At 56.2% G+C, this 13,577-nt stretch overlaps 1 protein-coding gene across 3 annotated transcripts in view; it reads left to right on the forward strand.

Moving 5' to 3' along the window:
* ankrd40 (ankyrin repeat domain 40) overlaps nucleotides 1–12,547 on the forward strand; it is a 32,430-nt gene extending 19,883 nt beyond the window's left edge. For all 3 annotated transcript variants that reach the window (XM_059948171.1, XM_059948172.1, XM_059948173.1), the window contains one exon: nucleotides 11,593–12,547. In XM_059948171.1, coding sequence (XP_059804154.1) covers nucleotides 11,593–11,733 — 141 coding nt within the window. In that variant the 3' untranslated portion in view covers nucleotides 11,734–12,547. The remainder of the gene's footprint in view (nucleotides 1–11,592) is intronic.
* Nucleotides 12,548–13,577: the final 1,030 nt, after the last annotated feature.

Below are 13,577 nucleotides of genomic sequence, written 5' to 3' on the forward strand. Positions count from 1 at the left end.
CCTCACTGACACAGACACTGACACCGTCCCTCACTGACACAGACACCGACACCGTCCCTCACTGACAGAGACACTGACACCGTCCCTCACTGACACAGACACCGACACCGTCCCTCACTCACACAGACACCGACACCGTCTCTCACTCACACAGACACCGACACTGTCCCTCACTGACACCGTCCCTCACTGACACAGACACCGACACCATCGCTCACTGACACAGACACCGACACTGTCCCTCACTGACACCGTCCCTCACTGACACAGACACTGTCCCTCACTGACACAGCCACCGACACCGTCCCTCACTGACACAGCCACCGACACCGTCCCTCACTGACAGAGACACCGACACCGTCCCTCACTGACACAGACACCAACACCGTCCCTCACTGACACAGACACTGACACCGTCCCTCACTCACACAGACACCATCCGTCACTGACACAGACACCATCCCTCACTGACTCTATCCCTCACTGACACAGACACTGACACCGTCCCTCACTGACACAGACACTGACACCGTCCCTCACTCACACTGACACCATCCGTCACTGACACAGACACCACCCCTCACTGACTCTATCCCTCACTGACACAGACACCGACACCGTCCCTCACTGACACAGACACCAACACCATCCCTCACTGACAGACACCGACACCGTCCCTCACTGACACAGACACCGACACCATCCCTCACTGACAGACACCGACACCGTCCCTCACTGACACAGACTCCATCCCTCACTGACACAGACACTGACACCGTCTCTCACTGACACAGACACTAACACCGTCCCTCACTGACACAGACACCGACACCGTCCCTCACTGACACAGACTCCGTCCCTCACTGACACAGACACCGACACCGTCTCTCACTGACACAGACACTAACACCGTCCCTCACTGACAGACACCGACACCGTCCCTCACTGACACAGACTCCGTCCCTCACTGACACCGTCCCTCACTGACACAGACACCGACACCGTCTCTCACTGACACAGACACTAACACCGTCCCTCACTGACAGACACCGACACCGTCCCTCACTGACACAGACTCCATCCCTCACTGACACAGACACTGACACCGTCCCTCACTGACACAGACTCCATCCCTCACTGACAGACACTGACACCGTCCCTCATCACACAGACACATACACTGTCCCTCACTCACAGACACCGTCCCTCACTGACACAGACACTTGACACTATCCCACACTGACACAGACCCTTCCCTCAATGACACTGACACCATCCCTCACTCACACAGACACTGACACCATCCCTCACTCACACAGACACCGACACCATCTCTCACTGACACAGACACCGACACCGTCCCTCACTCACACAGATACTGTCCCTCACTCACAGACACCGTCCCTCACTCACACAGACCCCATCCCTCACTGACACAGACACTGACACCATCCCTCACTCACATCGTCCCTCACTGACACAGACACCATCCCTCACTGACACCATCCGTCACTGACACAGACACCGACACCGTCCCTCACTCACACAGACACCATCCCTCACTGACACCATCCGTCACTGACACAGACACCAACACCGTCCCTCACTCACACAGACACCATCCCTCACTGACACAGACACCGACACCGTCCCTCACTCACACAGACACCATCCCTCACTGACACAGACACTGACACCGTCTCTCACTGACACAGACACCGACACCATCCCTCACTGACACAGACACCGACACCGTCCCTCACTGACACAGACACCAACACCGTCCCTCACTGACTCAGACACCGACACCGTCTCTCACTGACACAGACACTAACACTGTCCCTCATTGACACAGACTCCGACACCGTCCCTCACTGACACAGATACAGACACCATCCCTCACTGACACTGACACCAACACCGTCCCTCATTGACACTGACACCAACACCGTCTCTCACTGACACAGACACCAACCCCGTCCCTCACTGACACAGACACTGACACCATCTCTCACTGACACAGATAAGGACACCATCCCTCACTCACACAGACACTGTCCCTCAGTCACACAGACACCATCCCTCACTCACACAGACACTGTCCCTCACTGACACAGACACCATCCCTCACTCACACAGACCCTGTCCCTCACTCACACAGACCCTGTCCCTCACTGACAGAGACACTGACACTATCCCTCACTCACACAGACACCATCCCTCACTGACACCGACACCATCCCTCACTCACACAGTCACTGTCCCTCACAGACACCGACTCCATCCCTCACTGACACAGACACCGACACCGTCCCTCACTGACACAGACACCGACACCGTCTCTCACCGACACCGTCTCTCACTGACACAGACACCGACACCGTCCCTCACTGACACAGACACTGACACCATCCGTCACTGACACAGACACCGACACCGTCCCTCACTGGCACAGACACCGACACCGTCCCTCACTCACACAGACACCATCCCTCACTGACACAGACACCGACACCGTCCCTCACTGACACAGACACCGACACCATCCTTCACTGACACAGACACCGACACCTTCCCTCACTGACACAGACACAATCCCTCACAGACACCGTTCTTCACTCACACAGACACCGACACCGTCTCTCACTGACACAGACACTCACACCGTCCCTCACTCACACAGACACCATCCCTCACTGACACCGTCCCTCACTGACACAGACACCGTCCCTCACTGACACAGACACTGACACCATCCCTCACTGACACAGACACCGACACCGTCCCTCACTGACACAGACACTGACACCTTCCCTCACTGACAGAGACACTGACACTGTCCCTCACTGACACCGTCCCTCACTGACACAGACACCGTCCCTCACTGACACAGACACTGACACCGTCCCTCACTGACAGAGACACCGACACTGTCCCTCACTGACACAGATACAGACCCCGTCCCTCACTGACACAGACACCGTCCCTCACTGATACAGACACCGACACCATCCCTCACTGACACAGACATTGACACCATCCCTCACTGACACCGTCCCTCACTGATACAGACACCGTCCCTCACTGACACAGACACCGTCCCTCACTGATACAGACACCGACACCATCCCTCACTGACAGACACCGACACCGTCCCTCACTGACAGACACCGACACCATCCCTCACTGACACAGACACCGACACCGTCCCTCACTCACACCGTCCCTCACTGACACAGACACTAACACCACCCCTCACTGACACAGACACTGACACCGTCCCTCACTGACTCTATCCCTCACTGACACAGACACTGACACCATCCCTCACTGACTCTATCCCTCACTGACACAGACACCATCCCTCACTGACTCTATCCCTCACTGACACAGACACCATCCCTCACTGACTCTATCCCTCACTGACACAGACACTGACACCGTCCCTCACTGACTCTATCCCTCACTGACACAGACACCATCCCTCACTGACTCTATCCCTCACTGACACAGACACCATCCCTCACTGACTCTATCCCTCACTGACACAGACACCGACACCGTCTCTCACTGACACAGACACTGACACCATCCCTCACTGACACAGACACTGACACCATCTCTCACTCACACAGACCCCATCCCTCACTGACACAGACACTGACACCATCCCTCATTCACACAGACACAGACACCGTCCCTCACTGACACAGACCCCTCCCTCAATGACACAGACACCATCCCTCATTCACACAGACACTGACACCATCCCTCATTGACACAGATAGAGACACCGTCCCTCACTGACACAGACTCCATCCCTCACTGACAGACACTGACACCGTCCCTCATCACACAGACACATACACTGTCCCTCACTCACACAGACACACGCACCATCCCTCACTCACTCAGATACTGTCCCTCACTCACAGACACCGTCCCTCACTGACACAGACACTTGACACTATCCCACACTGACACAGACCCTTCCCTCAATGACACTGACACCATCCCTCACTCACACAGACACAGACACCGTCCCTCACTGACACAGACACCGACACCGTCCCTCACTGACACAGACACTGACACCGTCCCTCACTCACACAGACACCATCCGTCACTGACACAGACACCATCCCTCACTGACTCTATCCCTCACTGACACAGACACTGACACCGTCCCTCACTGACACAGACACTGACACCGTCCCTCACTCACACTGACACCATCCGTCATTGACACAGACACCATCCCTCACTGACTCTATCCCTCACTGACACAGACACCGACACCGTCCCTCACTGACACAGACACCAACACCATCCCTCACTGACAGACACCGACACCGTCCCTCACTGACACAGACACCGACACCGTCCCTCACTGACAGACACCGACACCGTCCCTCACTGACACAGACACCGACACCGTCCCTCACTGACACAGACTCCATCCCTCACTGACACAGACACTGACACCGTCTCTCACTGACACAGACTCTAACACCGTCCCTCACTGACACAGACACCGACACCGTCCCTCACTGACACAGACTCCGTCCCTCACTGACACCGTCCCTCACTGACACAGACACCGACACCGTCTCTCACTGACACAGACACTAACACCGTCCCTCACTGACAGACACCGACACCGTCCCTCACTGACACAGACACCGACACCGTCTCTCACTGACACAGACACTGACACCGTCCCTCACTCACACAGACACCGACACCGTCCCTCACTGACAGACACCGACACCGTCCCTCACTGACACAGACACTGACACCGTCCCTCATCACACAGACACATACACTGTCCCTCACTCACACAGACACACGCACCATCCCTCACTCACTCAGATACTGTCCCTCACTCACAGACACCGTCCCTCACTGACACAGACACTTGACACTATCCCACACTGACACAGACCCTTCCCTCAATGACACTGACACCATCCCTCACTCACACAGACACCGACACCATCTCTCACTGACACAGACACCGACACCATCCCTCACTGACAGACACCGACACCGTCCCTCACTGACACAGACACTGACACCGTCCCTCACTGACACAGACACTGACACCGTCCCTCACTGACACAGACACCGACACCGTCCCTCACTGACAGAGACACTGACACCGTCCCTCACTGACACAGACACCGACACCGTCCCTCACTCACACAGACACCGACACCGTCTCTCACTCACACAGACACCGACACTGTCCCTCACTGACACCGTCCCTCACTGACACAGACACCGACACCATCGCTCACTGACACAGACACCGACACTGTCCCTCACTGACACCGTCCCTCACTGACACAGACACTGTCCCTCACTGACACAGCCACCGACACCGTCCCTCACTGACACAGCCACCGACACCGTCCCTCACTGACAGAGACACCGACACCGTCCCTCACTGACACAGACACCAACACCGTCCCTCACTGACACAGACACTGACACCGTCCCTCACTCACACAGACACCATCCGTCACTGACACAGACACCATCCCTCACTGACTCTATCCCTCACTGACACAGACACTGACACCGTCCCTCACTGACACAGACACTGACACCGTCCCTCACTCACACTGACACCATCCGTCACTGACACAGACACCACCCCTCACTGACTCTATCCCTCACTGACACAGACACCGACACCGTCCCTCACTGACACAGACACCAACACCATCCCTCACTGACAGACACCGACACCGTCCCTCACTGACACAGACACCGACACCATCCCTCACTGACAGACACCGACACCGTCCCTCACTGACACAGACTCCATCCCTCACTGACACAGACACTGACACCGTCTCTCACTGACACAGACACTAACACCGTCCCTCACTGACACAGACACCGACACCGTCCCTCACTGACACAGACTCCGTCCCTCACTGACACAGACACCGACACCGTCTCTCACTGACACAGACACTAACACCGTCCCTCACTGACAGACACCGACACCGTCCCTCACTGACACAGACTCCGTCCCTCACTGACACCGTCCCTCACTGACACAGACACCGACACCGTCTCTCACTGACACAGACACTAACACCGTCCCTCACTGACAGACACCGACACCGTCCCTCACTGACACAGACTCCATCCCTCACTGACACAGACACTGACACCGTCCCTCACTGACACAGACTCCATCCCTCACTGACAGACACTGACACCGTCCCTCATCACACAGACACATACACTGTCCCTCACTCACAGACACCGTCCCTCACTGACACAGACACTTGACACTATCCCACACTGACACAGACCCTTCCCTCAATGACACTGACACCATCCCTCACTCACACAGACACTGACACCATCCCTCACTCACACAGACACCGACACCATCTCTCACTGACACAGACACCGACACCATCCCTCACTGACACAGACACCGACACCGTCCCTCACTGACACAGACACCGACACCGTCCCTCACTGACACAGACACCGACACCGTCCCTCACTCACACAGACACCCACACCGTCCCTCACTCACACAGACACCCACACCGTCCCTCACTGACACAGACACCGACACCGTCCCTCACTGACACAGACACCGACACCGTCCCACACTGACACAGACACTGACACCATCCCTCACTGACACAGACACTGACACCATCCCTCATCACACAGACACATACACTGTCCCTCACTGACACAGACACTAACACCATCCCTCACTGACACAGACACTAACACCATCCCTCACTCACCATCCCTCACTCACACAGACACCGACACCGTCCCTCACTCACACAGACACCGACACCGTCCCTCACTCACACAGACACCCACACCGTCTCTCACTCACACAGACACCCACACCGTCCCTCACTCACACAGACACCGACACCGTCCCTCACTGACACAGACACCGACACCGTCCCACACTGACACAGACACTGACACCATCCCTCACTGACACAGACACTGACACCGTCCCTCACTGACACAGACACCATCCTTCACTGACACAGACACCGACACCGTCCCTCACTCACACAGGCACCGACACCGTCCCTCACTCACACAGACACCCACACCGTCCCTCACTGACACAGACACCGACACCGTCCCTCACTGACACAGACACAATCCCTCACTCACACAGACACCGACACCGTCCCTCACTCACACAGACACCGACACCGTCCCTCACTGACACAGACACCGACACCATCCCTCACTGACACAGACACCGACATCGTCCCTCACTGACACCGTCCCTCACTGACACAGACACTAACACCACCCCTCACTGACACAGACACTGACACCGTCCTTCACTGACTCTATCCCTCACTGACACAGACACTGACACCATCCCTCACTGACTCTATCCCTCACTGACACAGACACCATCCCTCACTGACTCTATCCCTCACTGACTCTATCCCTCACAGACACTGACACCGTCCCTCACTGACTCTATCCCTCACTGACACAGACACTGACACCGTCCCTCACTGACTCTATCCCTCACTGACACAGACACCATCCCTCACTGACTCTATCCCTCACTGACACAGACACCATCCCTCACTGACTCTATCCCTCACTGACACAGACACCGACACCGTCTCTCACTGACACAGACACTGACACCATCCCTCACTGACACAGACACTGACACCATCTCTCACTCACACAGACCCCATCCCTCACTGACACAGACACTGACACCATCCCTCATTCACACAGACACAGACACCGTCCCTCACTGACACAGACCCCTCCCTCAATGACACAGACACCATCCCTCATTCACACAGACACTGACACCATCCCTCATTGACACAGATAGAGACACCGTCCCTCACTGACACAGCCACCGACACTGTCCCTCACTGACACAGACACCAACACCATCCCTCACTGACACAGACTCCATCCCTCACTGACAGACACTGACACCGTCCCTCATCACACAGACACATACACTGTCCCTCACTCACACAGACACACGCACCATCCCTCACTCACTCAGATACTGTCCCTCACTCACAGACACCGTCCCTCACTGACACAGACACTTGACACTATCCCACACTGACACAGACCCTTCCCTCAATGACACTGACACCATCCCTCACTCACACAGACACAGACACCGTCCCTCACTGACACAGACACCGACACCGTCCCTCACTGACACAGACACTGACACCGTCCCTCACTCACACAGACACCATCCGTCACTGACACAGACACCATCCCTCACTGACTCTATCCCTCACTGACACAGACACTGACACCGTCCCTCACTGACACAGACACTGACACCGTCCCTCACTCACACTGACACCATCCGTCACTGACACAGACACCATCCCTCACTGACTCTATCCCTCACTGACACAGACACCGACACCGTCCCTCACTGACACAGACACCAACACCATCCCTCACTGACAGACACCGACACCGTCCCTCACTGACAGACACCGACACCGTCCCTCACTGACACAGACACCGACACCGTCCCTCACTGACACAGACTCCATCCCTCACTGACACAGACACTGACACCGTCTCTCACTGACACAGACACTAACACCGTCCCTCACTGACACAGACACCGACACCGTCCCTCACTGACACAGACTCCGTCCCTCACTGACACCGTCCCTCACTGACACAGACACCGACACCGTCCCTCACTGACACAGACTCCATCCCTCACTGACACAGACACTGACACCGTCTCTCACTGACACAGACACTAACACCGTCCCTCACTGACACAGACACCGACACCGTCCCTCACTGACACAGACTCCATCCCTCACTGACACAGACACTGACACCGTCCCTCACTGACACACTCCATCCCTCACTGACAGACACTGACACCGTCCCTCATCACACAGACACATACACTGTCCCTCACTCACACAGACACACGCACCATCCCTCACTCACTCAGATACTGTCCCTCACTCACAGACACCGTCCCTCACTGACACAGACACTTGACACTATCCCACACTGACACAGACCCTTCCCTCAATGACACTGACACCATCCCTCACTCACACAGACACCGACACCATCTCTCACTGACACAGACACCGACACCATCCCTCACTGACAGACACCGACACCGTCCCTCACTGACACAGACACCGACACCATCCCTCACTGACACAGACACCGACACCGTCCCTCACTGACTCTATCTCTCACTGACACAGACACCGACACCATCCCTCACTGACAGACACCGACACCGTCCCTCACTGACACAGACACTGACACCATCCCTCACTGACACAGACACCGACACCGTCCCTCACTGACACAGACACCGACACCGTCCCTCACTGACAGACACCGACACCATCCCTCACTGACACAGACACCGACACCGTCCCTCACTGACACAGACACCGACACCGTCCCTCACTCACACAGACACCCACACCGTCCCTCACTGACACAGACACAGACACCGTCCCTCACTCACACAGACACCGACACCATCCCTCACTGACACAGACACCATCCTTCACTGACACAGACACCGACACCATCCCTCACTCACACAGACACCGACACCGTCCCTCACTCACACAGACACTGACACCATCTCTCACTGACACAGACACCGACACCGTCCCTCACTCACAAACACACCATCCCTCATTCACAAAGACACCATCCCTCACTCACACAGACACCATCCCTCAATGACACCGACACTGACAGCATCCCTCACTCACATAGACACACCCCACACCCCTCACAGTGTCACCGACTCACCCCACACCCCCACTGTCTCACCGACACACCACTCACCCCTCACTGTAACACCGACAGACCTCACACCCCTCACTGTGACACCGACAGACCTCGCACCCCTCACTGTGACACCGACTCACCCCACACCCGTCACTGTAACACCGACACACTCCCCACACCTGTCACTGTGACACCGACACTCCCCTCACCGTGACACAGACACTCCCCTCACCCCTTACTGTGACACCAACACACCACTCACCCCTCACTGTATCACTGACACACCCCACACCCCTCACTGTATCACCGACTCACCCCTCACCCCTCACTGTGACACAGACGCACCCCACACCCCTCACTGTATCACCGACTCACCCCTCACCCCTCACTGTGACACAGACGCACCCCACACCCCTCACTGTATCACCGACTCACCCCTCACCCCTCACTGTGACACAGACGCACCCCACACCCCTCACTGTGACACCGACTCACCCCTCACTGTGACACCTACACACCACTCACCCCTCACTGTATTACTGACACACCCCACACCCCTCACTGTGACACAGACACTCCCCTCACCCCTCACTGTGACTCCGACTCACCCCACACCCCTCACTGTGTCACCGACGCACCCCACACCCCTCACTGTGATACCGACTCACCCCTCACTGTGACACAGACATTCCCCACACCCCTCACTGTGACACCGACTCACCCCTCACCCCTCACTGTGACACAGACGCACCCCACACCCCTCACTGTGACACCGACTCACCCCTCACCGTGACACCTATACACCACTCACCCCTCACTGTATCACTGACACACCCCACACCCCTCACTGTGACACAGACACTCCCCTCACCCCTCACTGTATCACTGACACACCCCACACCCCTCACTGTGACACAGACATTCCCCTCACCCCTCACTGTATCACTGACACACCCCACACCCCTCACTGTGACACAGACACTCCCCTCACCCCTCACTGTATCACTGACACACCCCACACCCCTCACTGTGACACAGACACTCCCCTCACCCCTCACTGTATCACTGACACACCCCACACCCCTCACTGTGACACAGACACTCCCCTCACCCCTCACTGTGACACCGACTCACCCCACACCCCTCACTGTGTCACCGACACACCCCACACCCCTCACTGTGAAACCGACTCACCCCTCACTGTGACACAGACACTCCCCACACTGTATCACCGACACACCCCACACCCCTCACTGTGACACCGACTCACCCCTCACTGTGACACAGACACTCCCCTCACTGTGACACCGACTCACCCCTCACTGTGACACAGACACTCCCCACACCCCTCACTGTGACACCGACTCACCCCTCACTGTGACACAGACACACCCCTCACTGTGACACCGACTCACCCCTCACTGTGACACAGACACTCCCCACACCCCTCACTGTGACACCGACTCACCCCTCACTGTGACACAGACACTCCCCTCACTGTGACACCGACTCACCCCTCACTGTGACACAGACACTCCCCTCACTGTGACACCGACTCACCCCTCACTGTGACACAGACACTCCCCACACCCCTCACTGTGACACCAACTCACCCCTCACTGTGACACCGACACACCCCTCACCCCTCACTGTGACACCGACACTCCTGTCAATGTGATGATGATGCGTTCTCCACGTGTCGCAATCTTGCCGTTTGCTGTGATCCTGTGAAAGGTGAATCATCAATTAATGTTGAACATTTGTTTGCCGTTTCAGGACAAGGACGTGACGAGGCTCCAGGACTATCAGGAGCTGGAGCTGGTGCTGTTGCGTTGTGAGGGTACTGTGCTCTCGATGCAGGGGGCACTGACCGAGAGACCCTGCTACAACCCAGGGGCAGCCACACTCATCTACTGACTGCTGCTGCTGATACTGGGGCTAGTAACGGCCCTGTCCCAGCCCATGGAGACGGGAGGTTATGGCTGTAGGGCGGTTGGCGTTTCTGGGTCAGGTCAGGCGAGGAGGGCAGTGCCAGCTCAGTCTACGGTTTGTTTAGTACATGGGTTAGTAGATGGGTTTGAGGTGGTTGTGGCGGAGCTGCCCTTAACTGTCTCTGTCCCACACATTTCCCCCCCCCACCTCCCTCCCTCAACCTGGTCATCTGTCCCTGAGCCCCACACACTGGTCCCACCACCCCCCTCCCTCCCAATGCCGCCACAGCCCTGCTCTTTGACTGAGACCCGCCGACAGGGCCCATGCATGGTCGTCCCTTCCAGTTGTGCCCCTGCCATTGACAGCCCTGGTCCCTTGTCTCACCCATCACCCATCGGCCCCTAGCAAGTCCCACCCACTTCTCCTGGCCCTGCCCACCCACCTTTGTCCTTCAGCACTGCTCACGCATCTCCCTCAGCCCCTGTGTCCTTCACCCATCCCAGCTGTCCACCTCCCCCACCCTCTACCCCACCTCATTATTTCATCTGTTAACAGACGGGACTGAACTGGAAACCACCTTTATTTTTCTATCTGGACCTGCACTGACCTGGAGCAGCCAGGACCTCAGTGATCTCGGGGGCAGCAGAGTGCCCAGATGCTGGTTCAGTGGCTGACCACTGCCCACACTCCATCTGCCTATGCATTTAGATATTGCTATTTTTCTATACACTTTACTTTTCAGAAATTATAACCACACAATATTAATTATAGTTACTAATAAAATTTGATTTGCATTTAATGCAGAGACTGAGAACAATGTCCATAAGACCACAAAACATAGGAGCAGAATTAGGCCATTCAGCCCATCGAGTCTGTTCTGCCATTCCAACACGGCTGATCCCAGATCCAAAATGCGGGAGGAACTTAGTAGGTCAGGCGGTGTCTGTGGAGGGGAAACGACAACTCCATGGATGCTGCCTGAGTTCCTCCAGCACTTTGTGTGTGTTGAGGGGAATAAACCTTTGACATTTCAGATGGAGAACCTCTCAGCTGGAGTCTGTTGATGATGTTGTTTGTTCTGCTGGGCCCAGCAGTCAGGGTGTTGCTGCCAGTGGTGAGAACTGGCTGGGCTACTTGGGGTGGGTTACCTGCACCATCCCGGGACTGCTGCAGTGTCTGAGGCCGGCTGCATGTGAGGACAGTGGAGGTGTGAGACACACACCTGGACACTGACCGCTGAAGCCTCGAGCTGTCCCATCCTCCAGCCCAGGAGAAGGATCAGGGAAAGGGGTGTTCCTGACCCCTCAATGCTCATCAGACCCAAGCCCAGGAAATCCTCCTCAGGAGCTGGGCCCAAGCAAAGTGATGGGAATCTCCTCTTCCACACGGTTGGCAGCAGAGTCTCTGAGACAAAACAAGTGACTGACTAGCTGGTGGGTAGAGTGTTGAGGAGGAAGAGGGAAAGGGGAGGGGAAGGATGGGGAGTGGAATGAGGGGGAATAGACAGGGAGCGGAGTGAGTGGGGGATAAGGCATATGGGAGTGGAGACCATGTCCATAAGACAAAGGAGCAGAGTTAAGTAGTTTTGGCCAATTGTTTGCTATTTGATCAAGCCCCATTCTCCTGCCTTCTCCCTGTAACCTTTGACCAAGAATCTATCAAACTCTGTTTTTAATACAATTAGTGGCCTCTGTATTAGGTGCACCTGGGCACCTCATTAATACAAATATCTAATCAGCCAATCGTCTGGCAGCAACACAATGCACGAAGGTATGGTCAGTTGTTGTTCAGAGCAAACACCAGAATGGGGGGAGGTGACTTTGACCAGG

Source organism: Hypanus sabinus, chromosome 23 (genome assembly GCF_030144855.1).
Source record: "Hypanus sabinus isolate sHypSab1 chromosome 23, sHypSab1.hap1, whole genome shotgun sequence".
Lineage (NCBI taxonomy): Eukaryota > Metazoa > Chordata > Chondrichthyes > Myliobatiformes > Dasyatidae > Hypanus > Hypanus sabinus.